Genomic DNA, 22,214 nt, shown 5'->3' with positions numbered 1-22,214 from the left:
CATTGTAAATTGAGGCAGACATTGAAAAAGGAACTATGTGGTTCAGTTCATTCTTACATTTTCTTGAAATTATAGTCAATCTCAGTTACCAAGGCAACTGACTACATGAGGATGGCCCAGCCAATAATGGGAAACAGCTTTCTCTTTTATTACTGTAACATATGGTAGAAAAAGTCTTTTTTGTTTCATGCTGTTGAGGAGACTATCCAATTTATCACTCAAATTGGATCCAAAAATGATTAAAAGAGGTGTGAGCACTGAAATTTTGTAGCAGAAGTGCAGAAACATAAATTCATGTGGGAAAGGCCAATTTAGAAATTTCAAGATGTAATTTTTAGATGCTCTTCAGTTAAAACCCAAACTTCACCTTGATTTTTCCTCTGACATTCAGGGGTCCTGGCAACACGAAGAGTTGGTACAAGTGTTTGTATTGGCAAATGATTAGCACTGTATCAGTATGACTGTCTTGGGTGAGTGGAATTGCCTTTCAGCTGTAAAATGTCTGGCACAAATGAAAGGCTTCTTCCATGTGCACCACTGAAAGAGTTATGATTGATCTAGGACCACAAGACTTTCTACATTTCTTTTGCAGATATCAGATAAAATCTATTAGGAGAAATGTTGGCTGTATGAAGTCAGTGAAAGCTGAAACAAATATTAAATCGCATCACACAATATCTGCATTTTTGTGTTTTGTTTCTTGGACTGAGATTTTAAGTGCTCTGTTGTTCACTATTCCTTCCTTGTTAAAAAAAAAAAAAATACAAAAGCAAAACCAGAAAAACCAAGCTGTGAGACATTTATGCAGAAGTCATGTTATTCTTGAATGCTGTGCTGTTGTCTTCAATAATTTTTCAGAGGTCTTTATTTTTTCCCTTTTTTCTTCTCCTTCCAGATGTTCTTAAGAAAAACTTTGTTTCCCTCATTTTAGGTGTGATTGAGAATATATATCCTTTTTTATTATTATTTAACTTTTATGAAGCTGATAGAATACCTTCTGACCATCTTCAGTTTTGTTTCAGCTATTGTGTTCATGAAGATTTCTTTGCCATTTTTTATGCTTCATTTATTAAAACTTTCTATTTGTGATATTGATTCCTTTATATTTTAAGTTCTTTCTTAAACATAAATGCTTCCGTTTGAATTTCAGGTATAAAACTATTTTTTTTTATACTACTGAAATGAAAATCAAAATTCTTATTGTCCTCAGCATGTCAAATTTGGCTTCATATTTCCATAAACATTAGTTTTGTCCAGTCCCTTCTTTGACTTCACTCTTTAAGTTACAACTCTCTTGCAGGAGAGGTTTTAATATTTTTAAACAGTAGCCTACCTGATATTGTTCAATACCCTAAACAAGTCTGGTACTTTTCTTTGTGACTTCAGTACTTCCAGTCACATTCAATTCCATTAATTTGCAGTTGCTGACATCCAATTTTGCCTGCCTTTGGAATCTATCATTTCCTCTATTTTATTGAGAAAAATGAGTGTAAGGGAAGATAGGGGATAGGATAATATAAAAGATACAAGATTCCTCCAAACTACCCATAGCCAACACCAGATCACATTTCTAACCAAACAGTAGCTGAAACTGCACCAGAAAAAGTTGTAGTTTCTAACACTGTATAGTACCTAGGGATTAGTGCTTTAGTGTGAGAGTTACCCCTTCTCCCATATATATCTTCTCTCTTTTTCTATGAGAATTTTGCAAGGGGGTGTGGGAATTGCAGAGACTGAAAAGTGCTTTTGTGGGTTACTTTATCTGTAAATATTTCCTGCAAACCCCCACTAAAATTATATCAGTGTGGGTTCCATTAACTGATATTCAATTTAGGTAAAATGAGCAGACTTTATGTTTTTGTACTGTATAAAACCTTTTTGGATGAAAGGTGCTGTGTTTTTGGCTAGCAGAATGAAGCCCAGCTGGTCTGTTTAAACACATACTGGAACAAAGGAATGGCCTAAAGTGTCCCCAGTTCCAATGGCAAAATTTTATCAAGCATGAGACAAACAGACCTGTATTTGATAATACAGAACTGCTGGATACTTTTGCTTCTTGTAGCTTCAAGATCTTCCTCTTGAGATCAGAGACACTTCCTGTTGGTTAATTTGGTTTAAGTGTAAGAAAATATCCGTATGTTCCTTTTCTACCACTGTGTGTTGTTCCTCAGCAAAAAGCAAGAGGAAGTGACATATGTCTGTATCTTCCCTTTCAAAGAATATCTCATAAGAGCTGAAAAGCAAGATTAGCCTTATAAACAATTTTTTGAATAGCGTTAGTCCAAAGGAATAGTGACAATAAGATATATAATAAAAAAATAGTGGCCATGTAGAAATTTTCTGTTTAACGACAAGCCAGGAAAGCATATACACAGAGAAAATACTTTTAGAAGCAAATGAGCATATGGAAAGAAATACAAGATAAAGAAAGAAAGCATTTGCAAAAGAGAATATAGAGAGATCTCTGAGAAAAATTTAAGACAACTTCATGTATTTTGTAGTCACAACCATGTTGATGAATACAGCATGTTGAAAAATCATGCTTTTGCAAATAGCCGTGTCCCTGATGAATAATATAATTTCTAGAAAATATTTGTTTTCTTTTCATTTAAAAAGAAAGAAAAACTAACCCCTTTTAGGCAAAATGAACTTCAGAATTTAGCAAATTTTGTAGTAAAAGTATTTTTTCCAGGTGATTTCTGTATCTTTTATCCACTCAACCTATTGCTCCCATGAAAAATGCAGTGCCTCCAATTCATCTCCCCAGGCATTTTTTAATCAGATTTAGCCTTCCTCTTCCCACATCTCACTTTTTCAAGAATTGAAAACTATTTTAAACTTCTCTAGTAATAACTTCAGTGGTGACATAATCAGATTATTAACATTGCAAAATCACTAACATTGTACAATCACTAGCAGTAAATTTTAGGTAGCCTATTTTCTTTGATTACTGCTCTTCATCAGACTGTACGCTATATGCCCAAACTGTAAAGCTTTTTTAAAGATTTTTTGTAAAGGAGAAGGGTAAATTTTGGATCTAGAAATAAACTTCATATTCCAGAGTCCTCTTTTAATATATTCAGAACACCACCACTTCTTTCTGTCCTCCAATTCCACCATTCCTGTGAAGTGTAAATACAATAGGTACTATGTTTTGTTTCTTGTACACTGTTCTTTGCTGAAAGGTTTTAAAGGTGTCAAGTATTCTAAAGATATACAGAAAGGTAGAATATGCTCAAAATAATATGCTTTTTTATAGGCATATGAAATTCTTCAGAGAGGAGACGGTGCTATCATTTATTTTGTGAACTCTGTAAATGCAACTTGGGAAGTTTTTACCTCTGTATTTGTGATGTTATATCATAAATACAATACATTTGTCTTCTTAGGAGCAACCTTATTAGTTCTACATAATAAGATTTACTGGGAGCAGTGAACTGTTTTAGTAGTATTATTCGTTTATCATGTTAACATTTTAGGCCAAGTCCACTGAATTGTATGATAAAATACTGCTGAAAAAAATTACTTAGTAGAAAGGCAAAACTGTTATTTTGTTGTTGAAAATACTGTGGTGGCCTGATGGAAATGTAATTTGTTTTCTAAGCAGCCATGCAAATTTTAAAACAGTAAACTTAAAATACCCTCAAGTGTGGTTATTATATTTATGTAAGAAAAGTTTCTAAAGGTTTACTTTTCTTTTTTTTTTTCTTCCATAAAAAAAATAACAACAAGAAATTGACACCAAATTGATTTTTCTGATGGGAACATCTTACACCATGAAAGATAAATGTATTTTAAATAATATTTAAGGGTAAAATTTGGCAGTGCATATGCATTTGTCAGTACCATGTCCCATATACGTTAGAATGGCTTTGATAGAAAAATAATTCACTTAAAATGGTGGGATTCCCATTTATTGCCTTTTACATTCTCAGTGCTAGTGGTACTATTTTAAGTCATGCTGTGTTCTATTTTAGGTGCCATCTTTGCAAATTAAACCTCTATTTCCTCCTTCTCATATATCATCTTCATTTGTATAGCTCTTGGAAGCCACATCAGTCCTTCAGCTACCAGCTGGAATTTAGTAGATAAGGTTTATTTATGTTGCACAAGATGACATAGTACCAACTAGCTTTATTTAAGAAATAAATAAAAGGTAAGAAGATAGTAAATTTTCATTTCATCATGCCAGTGCTTCCAAAAATAAGATTCTAAAAAGAGGAACATTTAATAGAAAATGCAGATTTTATTTTTTTTTACCCAGTTACTTTTCATGTAAAAGTGTACTGTAAGGAGATATCCTGCCACTGCATGTGGTATCTTGGCCTATATGTCCATAGAAGGCCTTATCTTTGCATAATGGACAGCTGGAAGTCTTTGATCCTTGAAAGGTAGCCTCTTCTTTCACTGCATAATCATTTAAGAAATACTTAGACCCATAGCCTTCGAGCAAGCTTATTTAGCCAATCCCTTTACCTAGTACATTGAAATTTGAATTTTACTCAGTTCTGAATGAGGATGTGAATGTGCATTTTACATGTGTATATGCATTTAGCCACAGTTCTAGAAGCTGAATTATTTTATTTGATTATGTTTAATATTTAAATGAATCATGGGTCCAGATGGGATGAACCCGCGGGTGCTGAGGGAACTGGCGGAGGTCATTGCTAGACCGCTCTCCATCATCTTTACCAAGTCTTGGGAAACAGGAGAGTTGCCTGAGGGCTGGAGGAAAGCAAATGTCACTCCAGTCTTCAAAAAGGGCAATAAGGAGAAGCCGGGTAACTACAGACCAGTCAGCCTCACCTCCATTCCTGGGAAAGTGATGGAACACCTTATCCTTGGTGCCATCTTAAGGCATATCAAGGATAAGAGGGTTATGGGGAGCAGTCAACATGGCTTCACCAAGGGGAGTCATGCTTGACCAATCTCATAGCCTTTTATGAGGAAATAACACGGTGGATGGATGATGGCAGAGCGGTGGATGTGGTCTACCTTGACTTCAGCAAAGCGTTTGACACAGTCTCCCACAGCATCCTCGCAGCTAAATTGAGGAAGTGTGGTCTGGATGATCGGGTAGTGAGGTGGACTGTGAACTGGCTGAAGGAGAGAAGCCAGAGAGTTGTAGTCTATGGGGCGGAGTCTAGTTGGAGGCCTGTATCTAGTGGAGTGCCTCAAGGGTCAGTACTGGGACCAGTATTATTTAATATATTCATCAGTGATTTAGATGAGGGAATTGAGTGTACTATCAGCAAGTCTGCTGATGACACTAAGCTGGGAGGAGTGGCTGACACACCAGAAGGCTGTGCTGCCATCCAGTGAGACCCGGACAGGCTGGAGAGTTGGGCAGGGAATAACTTGATGAAATATAACAAGGGAAAGTGTAGAGTCCTGCATCTGGGCAGGAACAACCCCAGGTTCCAGTATAGGTTGGGGAACGACCTGTTAGAGAGCAGTGTAGGGGAGAGGGACCTGGGGGTCCTAGTGGACGACAGGATGACCATGAGCCGGCACTGTGCCCTTGTGGCCAAGAAGGCCAATGTCATCCTGGGGTGTACTAGAAGGGGGGTGGTTAGTAGGTAGAGAGAGGTCCTCCTTCCCCTCTACTCTCTCCTGGTGAGACCTCATCTGGAATATTGTGTCCAGTTCTAGGCCCCTCAGTTTAAGAAGGACAGGGACCTGCTGGAGAGAGTCCAACGCAGGGCAACTAAGATGATTAAGGGAGTGGAGCATCTCCCTTATGAGGAAAGACTGAGGGAGCTGGATCTCTATAGTTTGGAGAAGAGGAGATTGAGGGGTGACATTATTAGTGTATACAAATATATAAAGGGGGAGTGTCACGAGGATGGAGCCAGAGTCTTCTCAGTGGCAAACAATGATAGGACAAGGGGCAATGGGTACAAACTGGAACACAAGAGGTTCCACTTAAACTTGAGAAGAAACTTCTTCTCAGTGAGGGTGACAGAACAGTGGAACAGGCTGCCCAGGGAGGTTGTGGAGTCTCCTTCTCTGGAGACATTCAAAACCTGCCTGGACACGTTCCTGTGTAACCTTATCTAGGTGTTCCTGCTCCGGCAGGGGGATTGGACTAGATGATCTTTTGAGGTCCCTTCCAATCTCTAGCATACTGTGATATTGTGATACTGTGAATTCTGGAAATCACGAGGTAATATCTTTCTCGTACTTTTCCAGTTTGTTAACTTTTTCTTATTTTGGTTCATTTTGTACTAGTTCAGAGACTCCAATGAAGGCATTCTGTAGATCAAATGTAGACGAGTCCTTATAATTGAAATGACCTTTCAAAATAGTAATAAAAATTGAAGGATCAGCACATATTGTAGTCAATATTTCTTATATTTTTTGAGTTCTTAAGATGTTGCAATTCCAGCTGTAATGGAACTCAGGAAACTTGCATGAAGGATGCCAAAATAATTATTCATTTAAAAAGGAACCCACCTTAGGCTCTGAAAATGTCTTCAAAAAGAAATTAAAAAACAAAACAACCAACCAACCAAAGCTGTTAGTGCTTGCTAGTGCTTCTAAAACTCTTCATTCAGTGGTGCACAGATACTCCTGCAATTATAACGTTTGAAATTACTAACTTGGGTGCATCCAGGGAACTCCTTGACCCTGTATGTACATTCCAGTGAAATGACCATGACTTACAGTAATGAGGATTTTGTTTCAATGTGGTACGTTTTACCTCTTGAAGAATAAAAGAAAAATATATTTTGTATCTCCAGAAAGCAAGTAAGGTATAAATAAAAGTAAAGACAAGAATATTGACTTTGCTTATAAAAAACAGAGAAGAAATAATATTATTTAAAATATATAAAAAGAAAACCTATAAAGATAAAAGAAAATATCTAAAAATAAAGGCTATAAAGTTTATGTAAAAGATGTAACTTAGAAACTAAACAGATAAAATCTGCAGAATGTAGGCATACCTTGGAGGGTAAGTCCAGGACAAAGTTTATGATCAGATTGCAGTCAGCAAGGAAATTTAGGGGAGAGTTCTCAGGTTTGTCCTTGGTGAGTTTAGGATGATAGTAGAATTGGCAAAAAGAAATGTCATGAAGGTGAACAAAAGTTTTAGTGAGAGACACTAGTATAAATTAATACATAGAAAAATATTTAACCAATAGTTGTACAAACATGCTATGTAGCTTTCTGTCAGATAAACATTACTTGATATTGTGTTACATTAAAACATATGTGCAAACAGCACATAAAAATAATAGATATCATAAGTTCCACATACCTATTGGGCAATTTTTAAATACTTTCTGATCTGTTCATATCAGGGTGCATTCAAGAACATACTCAAATTTGTATAATTTTAAGGTAGGACAGCATAGTAATTGGAGCAATATTTAATTTGCAGGATGTGACACTGGGAAATTGTAGGCAGAGCTACAGCCTTTCAAACAGACTGTATCTTCATTTGGTGGCAACACTCCCACTCTAATAGTGGGCAACACTCCCACTCTAATAATTAATGCATTTTATATATTCTTGCAAAATACAGGTCTGGTATAACTGAATAAATAACAGTGCTTTTATAGTGTTTTCTAGTTAAAGTAGTGGACTTAGTGTCTTCTGCATTTGCTTTCGAGGCTTTTCCAGAGGCAACTAAGTAATTTATTAAAGTCTTTTACCAGCTTTTAGTTTTAGTTGATTCATCTGTGAAGTGGGTACAAGAAATGCTTGCTTTGGAGGACTACGCAATCAGAAACAGCTATGCTGATTTATACCAGCTGAAGATATGAGCCTTTTCATTTATTAATGTTCTGAAAGTACTTTCAGATCACTGGATGAAAACACTGGAGTATTTTAGAGAAAGAGCAAATAATTTATGTTACTAAGCCATTCCAATCTATAGTTTTAGATCAGTGTGGATTTTTTTTCTCTGTTACATAAATTACTGTCCTGGACTGGTATTCCTGCTTATTTCCTTTCTAAATTACCAACACAGCGAAAGAATCATAGCTATTCACATCAGTTTAATTTTCTTTGGAGATTTCCAGCACTGTGTGATGGTACTTGCAGAGTCATTTCTGATTTGGGTACTTCTCTGCAGTCTCTTGTGGGAGAATAAATGTTTGGGAGCATCCTAACCATGTGCTTTAAATGTACAAAAATAGAATGGAAGAATAAAAGGAACAGAGTCCCTTGGTAGACTCTCTTTAATGTCTTGCATCTGATGTTCAGATTGGTGGGGCAGGGAGGATCACATGCCTGATGTTTTTCTCTAGGACTGCACCCAACTGGAAGCCATTCCTTGGCTTCCCCACAGAGAGCAACATACCCAAATGGAACATATTAATTCCTTGGGGAAATTTCCTTAGTGGGACAGAAAGAAATCTTTTCAGCTTCCCAGGCTCATGCTCTGTTCTCAGTACCATCAGACTTAAAGGAAGATGCAAGCTGCCTTGGGCTGGAGGACACAGTTTCATTGTAACTGCAAGGTTTAGCATGGATAAATAACTCCTGTGATCCAGCTGCTCAAGCTTTCAGGCTTTGACATGCTTATTGACGAAAACGAGAGAAGCGAAACAATCAGGCAGTCAGGATGCTCCTGTAACTCTGCTGTCATTGTTACGTGAATACAGTATACCAAATATTTATGCTTTTATAAGATTCAGGATCACAGAAGATAAATATCTCTTTTATCTATTTTGTTTTCTTTGGAGGAGTAACGGAGGGTGATACTCATAGTGGAAGAATAAAATTCACTTATACTCTGACAAAAATTGCTCATTTGTCAGAAAAGGATCCTAGCAATAACTTTTGTTTGCTGATAACCCCTACAGCCCAGCTGGCTTCAAGCAGGTAGCTGATGGCTTGCAGTCCCCAGTCCATATCTGACTGCTGACCTGTGGCCAAAAGCCAAATCACATTTCTTACTCATGCTGTGGGTAAGAAAATAACTGTTCCTACCTATGTGTGACCACAGGCTGCCTATGCACCTTTGCAAAGGGTTGCTGATGAGCAGAATTTTGACCCTTAGCACCATAACAAAACCTGCCAGCTGCAGCCTGATTTCTGAGCATAGGGTTGGTCTGAGGAATTTGGGAAGGCTAACATGAATATCTAGTAGTGTAAGATCAATGATAGTTGTGTGGTGGGTTTTTGTTTTGGTTGGGGTTTTTTTTATTTTTCTGTTTGTTTTTTTAATAGAAGGCATATTTTTTGTTATGATCGGATTCAGAGGATTCTGCTCTTAAACAATTGAGAAGGGATATGCTATGGTTATGGAGATCCTGAAGAGTCAGTCAATGGATCATTTCTCTTAACACCTTCCTGTGCCACCCAGAGTGTAGATGAGATGAGAAGCAAGAAGCAGGATCTGATGAGTCTGCTCTCCCAAGAGACAGTGAAAGGTCAGGAGCTGTCCCTGCCTCTCCAACAGTTCTCACTCTCCTGAGGCAGGAGAATCCTGTTTAAGAGGGAGAAGTGAGCTTCACACTGCTTTTGGTAAAAAAAAAAAAAAAAAAAAAAAAAAAAGATGGAATTTAATGCTTTGTGTAGGCTTTCTTTACAGCTGCAAGACTCAAAGCATTTTCCTAAAGACTGTTTTTCAGGAATAATAAAGGCACTGAAGCCTGGGAGGTGGCAAATGCCAAAAGGTTTTATTTATCTCCTGGTGAAATTTAGTCCATATTTTAAAATGTATGTATATGATTCCTCATGGCGCTTCATAAGATAGGAAAGTATCACTTCTGTGAAGGAATTTACATATGTGTTTTGTGCCACAAAGGAGTTCCAGCCAAGGCAAGACAAAGGTTAGAGAGGTCTTACCTACATGATGTCTAAAATAAAATGCTGTGATGATTTCCAGACATGAAGTTGCTCTTCTTTGAGCAGAGACCTTATAGCAGTTTCTCAAAGAAGAAGCAACCTTAAATGACTGCTGTCTAATGTAGAGGAAGACTGGTTTAGAGATTTAAGAACTAAATGACTATATGGTCTTCTGTGCAACAGAGAGATATATGGCTGTCATCTTTTTGAAAGACCAAGTAGTATTGGTTGCTGTTAACCAGGACTGCAGACACCCTGAGATCTTTTAAAGGAGTCAAGCTTGCTATCCTGGTAAATAGATTACATATTCCGTAATGCCTGAAAAGCCCTTAGAGTTTCTGCTCAGTATTACATCAAAAACAGTGTAAGATGGATGAGCTCTGGCATTCCAAGTCCCTCAATATTATGGAGCATGAAAGAGAAATAAACAAAGAGACAGGTCTTATGGGTACATAGATTACTTCTGATGTTTAGTATATACAGAGTAGCAGCAGTGAAGTTCTGTCATAATTTGTGAGACAGTCTAGCAAAAGTAGGGTGCTATTCTTCTGGTGAAACATAACAGACATTGTACAGTTTTAAAAGAAAAAAAATCTTTCAAAAAATCCCTCATATTTTATTTTAGTCATGTAAATTCAGATAATACTGAAAGCATTAAGAAAACAGCAAGTTTTATAGCCTTATTCCTTTAGCTGGGATTCCTAAGTATAATTTCAGTAAAGACGACTTGTTGTGGTTTAAACTCAGTCAGCCACGCAGCTGCTCTCTCACTCCCCCCTTATGCTGTATATGCTATTATTTCCTATTCAGTAGTATTAAAGATGGTGTTAATAGCTATACCTAGTGCTTTGTGTCGAAAGACCTTTCTTTCAGTATTTAATAATTCTACTAACATTATCCAGTGTAGCTGGTGTTTTTCATGTCAGACATACTTATTTGGGAAAAATTCTGAAGAAATTGACTAAACCATTTTTACTGCTTCTAAGAATGAAACTAAGGGTCAAATGCATTGTTTTGCCCAAGTTATAAAAAAAATGTGCTGACATCTTTATGCTTTGGAGCAAGGTCTTGAAATGTAGCAGAAATGTGGTAGATTTTCCCAATGCTGCAAATTATAAGACTCTTAGAAATCTTATTCTGTGTTAGCCTGGTTAGGTTTGTTAGCGCTCAGCAACTGGAATTTCCACAGCTTCTGTCTGCACTGAACACACTCCATTCTGTTACTCCTGAGCATTGTCTGTGTTATACTCCATGGTGCTGCCACTTTGTTTGACATGAAGAAACAAAAAACAGATCCTGACTTGAATCTGAGAAAATATGAATGGAGAGGAGGAGGGCAAAAGCTCAAGTAGCTGAAGGTAGGGAGGGTTCTCTATAGAATCCCTCCTTCTTTCAGTGTATAAGATATATGGTGTTATGAGGGCAGATCAAGATTGCATATCAGCCACAGTCCTCATCACTAATCAGGATCCTTGCCACATGCATTGCAAATGTGGGGAAGTCTGGGAAATATGTGTTGCTTCAGAAATTGAAGATACTCTAATTGAGTATCAGAAGGTATGTACATAAGAAAGATAAGATGTGGTTGCATGGATCTTTATTCCTGATATTGTTCCCTAACTTTGTGGAGATTAAATTGCAAAAATGTTCAGTTGTTATAGTGTCTAGTGTAATTATTCATATATGTACTTTGTGTGTTATATAGTTATACATTATGGAACTGTAGGAAAAAGGCCTAGAAGAGAAGTAATCTAACCTGCTGCCTCAAGGCCATATCATGTTCAATCTGTAGCAATCTTGATGGATATTTGCTTTACATTTTATGAAAAAAATCTCAAAGTCGGTCTTCAATTTTATTAAATATTTTATTTGAATGACTATCCAGCCTTACTCTTAAAAAGCTTTTTCCAGTGCCTGAGCTGCAGCTTTCCTGATGCAACTACTTCATCTCCTATCCACAGTGGAAATGCAGAACAGGTTATTTTTTTCCTCTTGCAACCACTTATATATTCACAGACTTTTATCATGTTTTCGCTCATGTTACATGAACCAAATAATAATAATTCTATTCTTTTATCCACTTAGGTCCCATCTTTTAGAATTTTATTCCTTCTTTTTGTTCTCCCAAGTTGGTCTAAGTCCTTCTTTAAGTGCAATGCTCAATACTGGAATCCATACTTCAGAAGAGGTTTACCAATGACATGTAAAAATAAAAAGACTATTCCACAAATTTTATCACTTGGTCTGCAGACATTCATGGTGCAATTTTAGTGAAATCACCAAAAAAAAAAAAAAAAAAAAAAAGGTTTCCGAAGTCTTTTTTTCCTTATGTAAAAAGATACTCTTTGAAATGCTGTATGCATTGACAAGGACCTTCTAGTTAGTCTGAATTCTCCTTTTCTCTGACTTGCAAGTCAAAGTAATAGTAAGAATATTTTCTGGTATTAAAATTACCTTTGAACAAAATAAATGTTATAAAACACAGATGAAAAACTAAAGAAAAACCTAAGGAATTTTTAAAACATTATTAATATGCTTGCCTCACCCCCCCACCCCAGGCCTTAATCTTTCAACAGAAACATGACTTTTTTAGCCTAAGTTGATTAAATAATAAATTAATAAATATTGAACTAAGACAAACAGTATTACATATGTGCAAAACTGATCTTCTGATTGTGACCAGTGTAGACCAATTGGGAGTTCTCTGAGTTAATTTGTAACAGAATATTCGTTTTCCTATTTGCCTTTTAATAATAGCAATGCCTCTCTGAATTAGCACAGACATTACAGGCTCAGTGTTTGTCACACTAGTGCAAAATCCATCTTGACACCTTCCCTTGGAAGAGTCAGCCTGAAAGAAAGCATCTACAAGTGCAGAATGCAGGGTTTTATCTTCTCTTTCATCACATCTTTAATGTCTTGAGTTTGGAAAAGAGTGAAAACAAAGCAACAAAGCATCCCCATGGAAGTTTGCCAAGGAAGGGGTTAAAAAAAGTGGAATCTTTGACTTTGAAGGGCTGAATTATCTTTCTGACACCAGCAGGGGTTGCTGTCACTAGTTTGTGGTTGTCACATTCCTGTTATGCTTGACCTTGGAAAGGCTTGACAACACAGTCTGGACTTGATTAAGGGAATTTAATGTTTTTCCTTTGCTAGAGTCACCCCCCACCTCGACAAACATTTAAAAATGTTAAGAAAAAAAAAAAAAGTTTGGAAAGCAAACATTTTCCCAAAAGAAACTTCTAGTTCAAATTTACACCAAGTTCACACTAACTGGAGCAGTCCGGGTTTCCACTCACACTTTGAGTGCTCTCTGTAAACCATTAGTCACTTCCCTGGAAGAGGCAGCTTTTTTTATAAGCAGCAGGATAAAACAGGCACAGATGTGTGTGTAACATTAGAGACTTTCACATGTACCTGCATTTGTTTCCCCCTCAGTTGTAGAAAAGTAAAAACAGTGTCTATAGACAGAAATTAATTGAAGCTTTGACCTTCATTTGGTTTTGGACAGCTACCATGAAGATCAGTTTAATTAAAAGAAAATATCTTGTGTTGTGGATTTTTGAGATTGTAGCAATTTATATCATAAAGGTAGAAATTCTAATTTTTAACAGGTTGGATTTTTTTCACTTTACAGGACTGTGATTATGCCAGCTGCCAATGAGTTTGATCCAGAGATTGTCCTGGTGTCAGCAGGATTCGATGCTGTGGAAGGCCATGACCCTCCACTGGGAGGGTACAAAGTCACAGCTAAATGTAGGTATCATCATAATGCATATGTTTCTGCATTGGTATATTTTTGTAGTTAGGAGCCTTATTTTAAGTTCATCTTACATCCATATTTCTATTTTGTGAGATGACACCCATGTCACTGAGGTCAGGGACTATCCATTAAGTTAATATGCAGAGATGTCAGTGGAACTGTTGGTCTCATCCGGCACGTGGACAGGGTGGAAATGAACATGTTAGCATTTCTGGCTCACTCCTTTCTGTTCCTTTTGGCATTTTCATCTTGGCTTTTTAAAGTATTACTTTTCTGGCATTCAAACAGCATTTTAGAGGTTTCATGCTTTTCAATAGGCCCCATTTTCCAAATGCTGGAGTAAGTTATTTCACTTTATATATATATTAGTGATTTTAGGCTTTGGAGGCCTAAATCCAATCTCATATTGCTCTTTTGTTATTGTAAACTTTTCAGCTCAATGGCATCAATCCTGAATTACAACAGTGTTCATGAAGGCCAAAGTTTTCTAAAAGACTACTCTGTTGGGTCTCAATGTTTGTGTGTCCCTTTCAGTCTTCCAAAATGTGTGCTCACAGCAAAGATTTAATATGTTCTGAAAAACAGGTCTGTTTGAGGTGTCTCATATGTAACACTCCAAAGTCACTAGCTCTTGCAGAATATTGTGCCCCTACTGATTCTGAGCCTGCGATGACAAACAAGGCTGGCTAATGTAGCAATGCCCTGTACAGTAATGTGCACTGTAGCATCTCCCTATATAAATTGCTTTCCATGAGACAACACACAGCTTTTCAGGTTAATGCAGTAGTTGCACTAGAAAGAAGCATAGTATCCTGTATGCATGTTTGAGTATCACTTAACTGTGTATCATGACTTTTAATAAAACACTGTGCATGAAAAGGCCCCTTGTAAGCTGTTTACTAACTGTTCTTTTCCGTAAGTATGCTTCCTGGTCAGAGGCACCATTCCATGAGCTTATGTGGTACGGACATGAACTTCCAACTGATAAAAAATAGAAATTTTGTTGGGATTCACTGTAAAATTATCTGTATTTAGCAGCTGAGAATGCATGCTACATGTTCCTTAAGCATGTGTGATGCTCCAATAAGATGCTTTGGCATACATGATGTTCTGACATAGAAGCTTCAACAACTTGAGATCTCAATAACATTCCTATTTTTGTCTTAGGTTAGACTGAATTTCACCCTGACAGAAAAGAAAAACTGATTGTTATTGTAAACAGTATTAATTTTCATTGATGAACCAATTAACTCTTCATAACTTTTTTAGAAACTGAAATCTTAGTACATTTTTTAATATGGAAGGCTGCACATCTACAAGTTACAGATGTGTCTGTAAGCAAAAAAAAGTGTTTTACAGTAGGTGGTTCTTTTTTAAATTAGAGAAAAGTAGATGGCTCTTGTTTAAATTAAGAGGAAAGTCAAGATAGACTCAGATAATGATCATGAACCTGAGGGATGAATAAAGCTTTTTGTAGAGAGCCAAAGGAATTTATTATTTCCCCAAAACAAAGTTCTCCGCATTCCACTGTACCATTTTTAGAACACAGCATACTATATGAATGAAAGAAAAATGAACAGTCTATTAAAAAAATTATGTCCAAAGCGAAACTTTCATATTTAAAACTAAAAAAAAGATATTCATGTAAATTTGTAATATAATTGGTTTGTAATATTTAAAAATTATGCCCCAAATAAGTAAATGTAAATTAAATTATAATCTGTAAACATTTGTTCTTCATAAATCTGTAGCATTTTATGTATGCTTAACACATTGAGTTTTCTGATTTCTATGACCCAATACAAACTTCACAAATATAACTAGGAAAAGATTGCCATCAAAGGAGACATAGTAACCATGCTGTTAAAGAAAGTCAGAGTGACACTAGATTGTTGATAAGGAATCTTTCCTTCAGAATGCTGTCAAAAAGACGAAATTAAAATGTATTAACCAATCAGCATTCCCAAGCCACAAAGTAAAAACCATAGGATAAAGGTAACAGACTGGACTAATTACACCCTTGGAGTAACCATATAGTAGGCAAATTACATACACAAAAGATTGCTCTACTAAATCTACACAGTTTGAGAGATTTAAATTATAACCTACTTTAACCTACTTTAACCCAGTATTTTATTTTTTTACTATATTGATGTATAAGCTGATTTACTAAGGAGTTGCCATTTCTGACTATTAAAGAAATACATCAGCAACAAAATAGTTGCATATATTTTTCAGCTGATTTTTAAATGCATGTATCTAATGTGCATGTCAAGACCTCTCCTGACCCTCAGCTCCTCTAGAAGGCTGTAGGATAGAAGATAGCTAACTAAGATCAGCAATGACAGCAGGTTAGGAGATGATACATCACTTGCCTAGTTTATCTCTGGTCCTATTAAGTAACAAAATCACTACTGGTCCTTTTCCATTTAAAAGAAAGGTTGTGTTTAAAAATTATTGAAATGGAAGTTTGGATCATCCTTTCCTTATTGTACTTTTCAAATTACTTTCCCTAAGTGTACCTTTTTCTCAGACTGCCTCTGCAATTTATCCTTCTGTTGATATTTTGAGACAAAAAGCTTTCACTAAACTAATGAATATTTAGCTTTTACCTGGCCCCAAACCAGGGCCATTGCTCAGTACAATGTAGCCTTGAAAGTGAGCATTGCTTAAAACATTTATTACAACCCCAACTTTGAGGATTTCATAGACACATTTTTCTTTGTGTTGGTTCTTCATGCTAATCCTTTCTCTCAATGAAGTCCTACCATTTTAAAAGGTGCTGATATGTACCTAGGTGCACATACACATCTTGAAACATACACTCAGTCCATGTGCATAAACTTTGTGATGGATTTGATATTCTGTTAAGAAGAAGATTGGGCTTCAAAGACTTGAGATGTCTGGTTACATATGGCAGAACTGGTTACATATGAGAGCCAGGAACCTCTCAGGCCTTTGCTACCAGCATATCTTATTAAGATATTAAGAATATCTTAAGAATATCTTAGTAAAGATCTGATCTTAGAAAAGGCAAGCTTTATCAAAAACACTGCTTATAAGACTACCTAGCATAACTAGAAACAATAGGTATATTTTTGACTGCACAACCACTTTGTCTGGAAGAGTCTGCCCAAAAAAAGGAGTTATGTCTGAAAAGGAGGTTGTTTTCCAAATATACCTTTTTTTTCTGATAAAGATATTATCTCCACTCGCAATCTCTGGCTTGCCCGACTCTTTGCGCTATGATAACTGCACTAAATTTATCACCAAAAAACAAAGAAAAGAAAGCTAAGCATATAACGTTAAACCTTTCTGGTAGCTCTTGTCCCACTGTCTTGCATCATCAGTTATAGGTGCCAACTCCTGCTCAGGAAGTTCTCTACTGGTAGAGATAATCAAGCTACTACAGGATAATCAAGCTACTTATCTCAAATTTTACTTTCTATGGCCCTTCTTTTTGTATTGAAGCTTAACTTGATTAGCTGAAATAGCAGAATATGTTTTGTGTTGTCAAGTCCATCTCTGTGTCTGTTGCTTTGTTAAACTATTTTCCCAAGCTGTGTGGTGAAGGTGGATGCAGCTCTTTCATGCAAAACTCTCTTATACAGAGTAACTATTGATGACATTGGGATTGCTTTGTTTAGATTAGGGACTATAAAGGTGCTTCAACTGTACTGTAAAATATAATGAGACAAGAGGAAAACATGCCCCAGTTCCTAACTGGCCTAATACTTCCATTTGATTACCAGAAATGTATTGGGGTTTTTTCAATAAAGATTAAATATCAGCAGAACATACTACATATTATAAAAAGAAACCAAACTTGTATCAAATCCATTTAATGTACTGGAGTAGTAAAAATTGTATTGACAATAAAATAAAGAAAAAATAATGGGGGGGAAATAAAGGGGATAAATGAGTTTTATATTTAGAATAGTAAGGAGACACAGATCTACTCTTCCATCTTATCCTGGATGTGCTTAGGTGAAACTACTGAAGATAGAGCTGATATATTCTGTGTTTTATATTATATTTAATTTATACAAATTCTACTAAAACACATTGTATTGTCACACCATTTAAATTTTGAACAGTGAACAGGTTTGAAAAAAAGCTGCCACATATGATCATAAATTTGCAAGTTGTTAGGTATTGTAAGAATTCTGGTTTTAAATTTAGCTCTGATAACTGAAGTTCTCCTTCTAACATGATCTTGAGATGAAGTATTTTCTCTTTGTTTTATAGATCAGCCCTTAGAATAGTGCTTGCTTTAGAGTCACTGAGATCACTTTACATTTAAGTAAATGTACATAATTTCTCATTAAATGGTGACCATTACATAAAAAGAATAAAGTATATAGAGAAGTGTCAAACAAGAATGAAGATTTTTTTCTTTTCAGAGTACTTATGTTCCTGAAGCACTTCTTAACTGTCTGTAAGGGCCTGATGATTTACTAGAATTTTCCTGTTTTACTCTCTTGTTCCAAAGGTGCTATTTGACACCAGAGTGCAAAATAAAATCAGCAATTAGCAGTAGGAAAAGGTACCACTGCAGGCATTTAAGGAGTAAAATACCTTTTGTCAGTTTATATACCTGTCTACTGTTATGCCAAATTTGTGATGCAAGGTTAATTTAGGGTCTAGAATAGAACTGACTCTAAATAAGCTGATTTGCAACTTTTAAAGTTGTATTATGCTGTGATAAACTTCCTTCAAGTGGGACCAGTGAAAAAAGTGCTAAAGCAAAAACTATGGACAGTTTCCCCATCTCTGGAGGCAAGTCTTATAGGACTTCTCTGTAATAGTGCACAATCTGTTTGATTAATCACAGCATAGGAAACAATTAATGCTATAAATATATCAGCCTAAGTGCTAAAAATTAATGTGCAAAAAGAGCTTCTGGCTTACCTCTATCCTGCAGATCTTCCATTGGAAGATTCCAAGAGGAATACCTTCTCTTGGCTGAAACTAGTACTTCTCAGAAAACAAATAAGAGCAACCAGGTTGAACTTGAGTGCTTGTCCATTTGGTTTCTGCCTTGTTCTTCACATTTCAGTTCCATCTTAATAATTTTTGATAACAAGATCTCAGAATGTAGCATACAGTGCTATAAAAAAATAAAATGCCTAGCATCTGGGGGCAAGCAAATTCAGAAGTAATGTGCACAGTTTTAATAATGAGATGATTAATCACTGAAACAAATGATCGAGCATGGTATATTTGACATCACTGAAAAGCTTTAAATGAGACAAATAGATGTTCTACAACATCCTTGCAAATAGGTATGCCATAACACAGAGGCTTCAGGCAAAAATAATTTAATGAAATTTGTTTTCAATGACCAGTGTTTTCTTGAGTCTTCATGATTGTCCTATTGTACTTTGGAATTCTTTTCAGTTTCCCACTGCATGTCATGTATAGTATACGTGTTAGAAACAGACCAAAGAAAAATGCTAGAACTTTCTATCACTGAATTCAAATGTAGAGCTGATCTGGGTCTAATCCTGGCATGCCAGCTATATTTCTAAGAAAAGTTTTCCCATGTGCCAGCCTTACTATTTCTAAAATATTTTATGCAACTGCTCTGACTACTGAAATAATATATATGATTCTTGGAATGTTATTGTTTTTTTCCCTGGAAGCACTTTAATTTCTAAAGGAGTCCCCAAATAATGTTGTAACTATGCAACGGACAGTACCTTGGTCTGGCTGTGGGTTGTTTTGGGTAGATCAATTGTAATGTCTATGGGGAAGGACTACATTTTGCTGTAGTTGTCTGAAAGACTTCCCTGATACTTGACTCTGAAACAGTGTCCTGACTGGGACTGCTGGGGCTAATGTAAGACATAAATGTTAAAGGAAATCAGGCACAAAGAGTCCATGCAAATTCATAGCTGGCTAAACAGAGTGCTAGTTTTGATTTGTTAGCTCTTTAAACACAATTCAAGTCTCTAAAAATAGTATTGCAGGCTTTTATGATGCCATGTCTGATTTCTTCACAAGCAAGAAAGGAGGCAAGGGCAGTAAAGAAAGGGAGAGATTGAGTAGGATACCTTTTGGCAGCAGAAAGCTATTAATTCAGTTGCCACAGCTGCCTTCTTGTCTGAATTCTTCTCAGTTCAGAGATCTGATTTTGGTTACCCTAATTTTGTTGTCTTTGCAATCTGGAGGTGGTAAGATGGTTATCCAGAGAAGGATAGATCTTGAGCTTTTGACTCAGAACTGAAAGCAGTAGACGTGGGATGTAGAGACAGGGGAGTCTACTGATTCATATCAGAAATGTTCCTTTTGTTCCTTTTTATCTCTTGGAAACTACGGGGTACCCAGTGACTGGCAGCAAGAAAACATAGCATCAAGACTTCGCTTCCAGTTGTTCACTTTGGAAGGCAAAGGTTGACTTTTCTCTAGAGTGATTTCTTGAATACTAATTGAATGTTTGCTTGGTACAATACAAAAGGCATCAAAACAGATGACAAGTTAATTGGTGACCTACCCTCAGACATGAGTATTTTCACGGGATTTACTGGGAGAAGGAAAGCATTTTGATTTCTTTTTCCCCCTAACTCACAACAGTGGTTGTCATAACATGTTCTACGGCCTGGTCATGCCCACTGGATTGTCCAGCTTCCACGGTCAGATTACGCTGCATTTAGTCTTGCATTTGTACTCCTTAAATTTTCTCTTGCACTGCAGCCATCATTTGCCAGTGACTCCAGAATCCAGTGCGTTATTGACATTTACACTACATTTACATTTATGAATATGAAATGTAAAAAATTACAGAAATCCTCTTATTGACTATTTAGTCCTCTGGAAACTGAGGAGAGATTGACATTCTCTGTAAAATTAGTGTCCTGTCTAGGACATAGCATAGTAAAAGGCAAAGATGAAGATATGAAAAGATTTCAGATTTCCAGTGTTGGGCTGAGAATTCTTGCTGTCAAGTAAGCATGTTCCAATGGCTTGGACTATGGATTTGAACCAAAAGAAACAGATCAGTGAACAATTCACCTTATTTACTGAGGCCAGGGAAATCTTATCATCAGACTTTGGGATACTCATGTCTAACCAATCATGTATTTAAAACACACCTGAAGGATTCAGAAATCTTAGCACTGATTTTGTTATTTCCCAGTGTTTTCAATGACTGACTGGTTAACTGGTGTGCCTTCCAGAAAGTGTCTATCGAAGCAGGACGATTAGAAATTAAAAAATAAGCTCTGATTTGCCCTGCTCTTTCACTTCTACTTAGCCTTTCTTTCTGTAAATCATCCAGGAGATATTTCCATTTTCCATTCCTGCTCCTGCCTCACAAACAACAGGTCTGTCCGGTGGCTAGTAACTAACTCAGTAAAAAAACACCTGTATACTATGTTTAAGATATACAGTGCTGATCCATCTGCAGAATGCATCAGATGCCAGTTCCTTGATTTAGGGCAGCTCCTGTGAACAGGGCAGAGGATAGATTAAAATGGGAAAAGAGGATCTACAGAAGCAGTAAGAAGTATTTTCCCTTTTCAGTCATCTTCCCTTATCTCTTTGCTTACCTCTTGTTATACTTTTTCTTTCATGCTATAGCAGTGACATTGTCTAATGACGATAACTGATGTGAGGGCTTGAAAAAAAAAGGTTAAACTGGTGGCATCTTCTCTCAGTTTTGAAATTTAAACTTATGAAATCTTTTCCCTTATTGAAACCAAAAGACTGCCACAGCACAATAAAGGAAAATTTTTTTTTTTCATAGGCAATATTAAACTTGTCAGATTAGAATTTAAATACAGCAAATTAAATATCATTTTTTAGGGCCATTTTGAAACTGATGGAGCTTGACACAGTGCTCAGCAACTTACATGTGCCTTTCACAGGATTGGGCCCTGAGAGAAAATTGTTGAAAGACATCTCCAAATGTGGATCTCTCCATAACAAAGTGTCTGATCTTTTATAGCATTGTTGCACTGGGAATTAGGCTTGTCTTTGGGAATTTGTAAAGCCTTTAGTAGAAGAGCATGATTTATGTCTTAGAATTTAACTATTCTCTGTAATAAATAGAAATGTGCCACAAGTATTTACTTGGTTGCGCCATGGGAAAATTTTGAACATATTGTTCACAGCTTCAGAATGCTATAAAAGAAGACATGCAATTTGTAGACCGGACTAGCCTTTGTGATTTCTAACCAATAGATTTGAGTAATATCTTTCAAAAGAGACACTAGCCAAAATGTTTACATCTCATTAGGCAAAGAAGAAGGGTGCACACACAGTTTTAATTATAAGCTTGGATGGTTCATTTCTTTGGGCTTCACATCCCTACTACTTAAGGCAGACTGTAACTTTAAGATGTTATCTCTTGCCTTCATAAATAAACAGACAGTTATGCTTTTTATGGTGGGTAGTTCTCAAACCAACAGGGGATTAGAAGATACTAGCTGGAGTTTGTGGTTCCCTGCTGAACTATCATGGGCTGCATGGATTCCTGTCCTGAGTACTTCACAGAGCAAACACCTCTTCTCTGGGGTGATATTCTTACACTGGCCTCTTGGCTATGGACTTCAAAAGCTGATCACAGGGAGGGCTAGAGAGGCAATAACCATCAATGTAACAGTCTCTCCTGATAGGGACAGAGAAGGTAAAGGTAAGGCCTCTCTGA

At 36.4% G+C, this 22,214-nt stretch overlaps 1 protein-coding gene across 4 annotated transcripts in view; it reads left to right on the top strand.

The window, feature by feature from the left end:
* HDAC9 (histone deacetylase 9) overlaps window positions 1-22,214 on the top strand; it is a 451,614-nt gene that overhangs the window by 377,783 nt on the left and 51,617 nt on the right. For all 4 annotated transcript variants that reach the window (XM_061356435.1, XM_061356432.1, XM_061356433.1 and 1 more), the window contains one exon: window positions 13,439-13,557. In XM_061356435.1, the coding sequence (XP_061212419.1) occupies window positions 13,439-13,557 (119 nt within the window). The remainder of the gene's footprint in view (window positions 1-13,438; window positions 13,558-22,214) is intronic.

The sequence above is a fragment of the Neopsephotus bourkii genome, unplaced genomic scaffold (assembly GCF_033783945.1).
Source record: "Neopsephotus bourkii isolate Nb327-2 ecotype Australia unplaced genomic scaffold, CSIRO-AGI_Nbou_v1 NB_855, whole genome shotgun sequence".
NCBI classification, from domain to species: domain Eukaryota; kingdom Metazoa; phylum Chordata; class Aves; order Psittaciformes; family Psittacidae; genus Neopsephotus; species Neopsephotus bourkii.
Note: the sequence above shows the minus strand (reverse complement) of the source record. Positions and strands in the feature narration are given on the sequence as shown.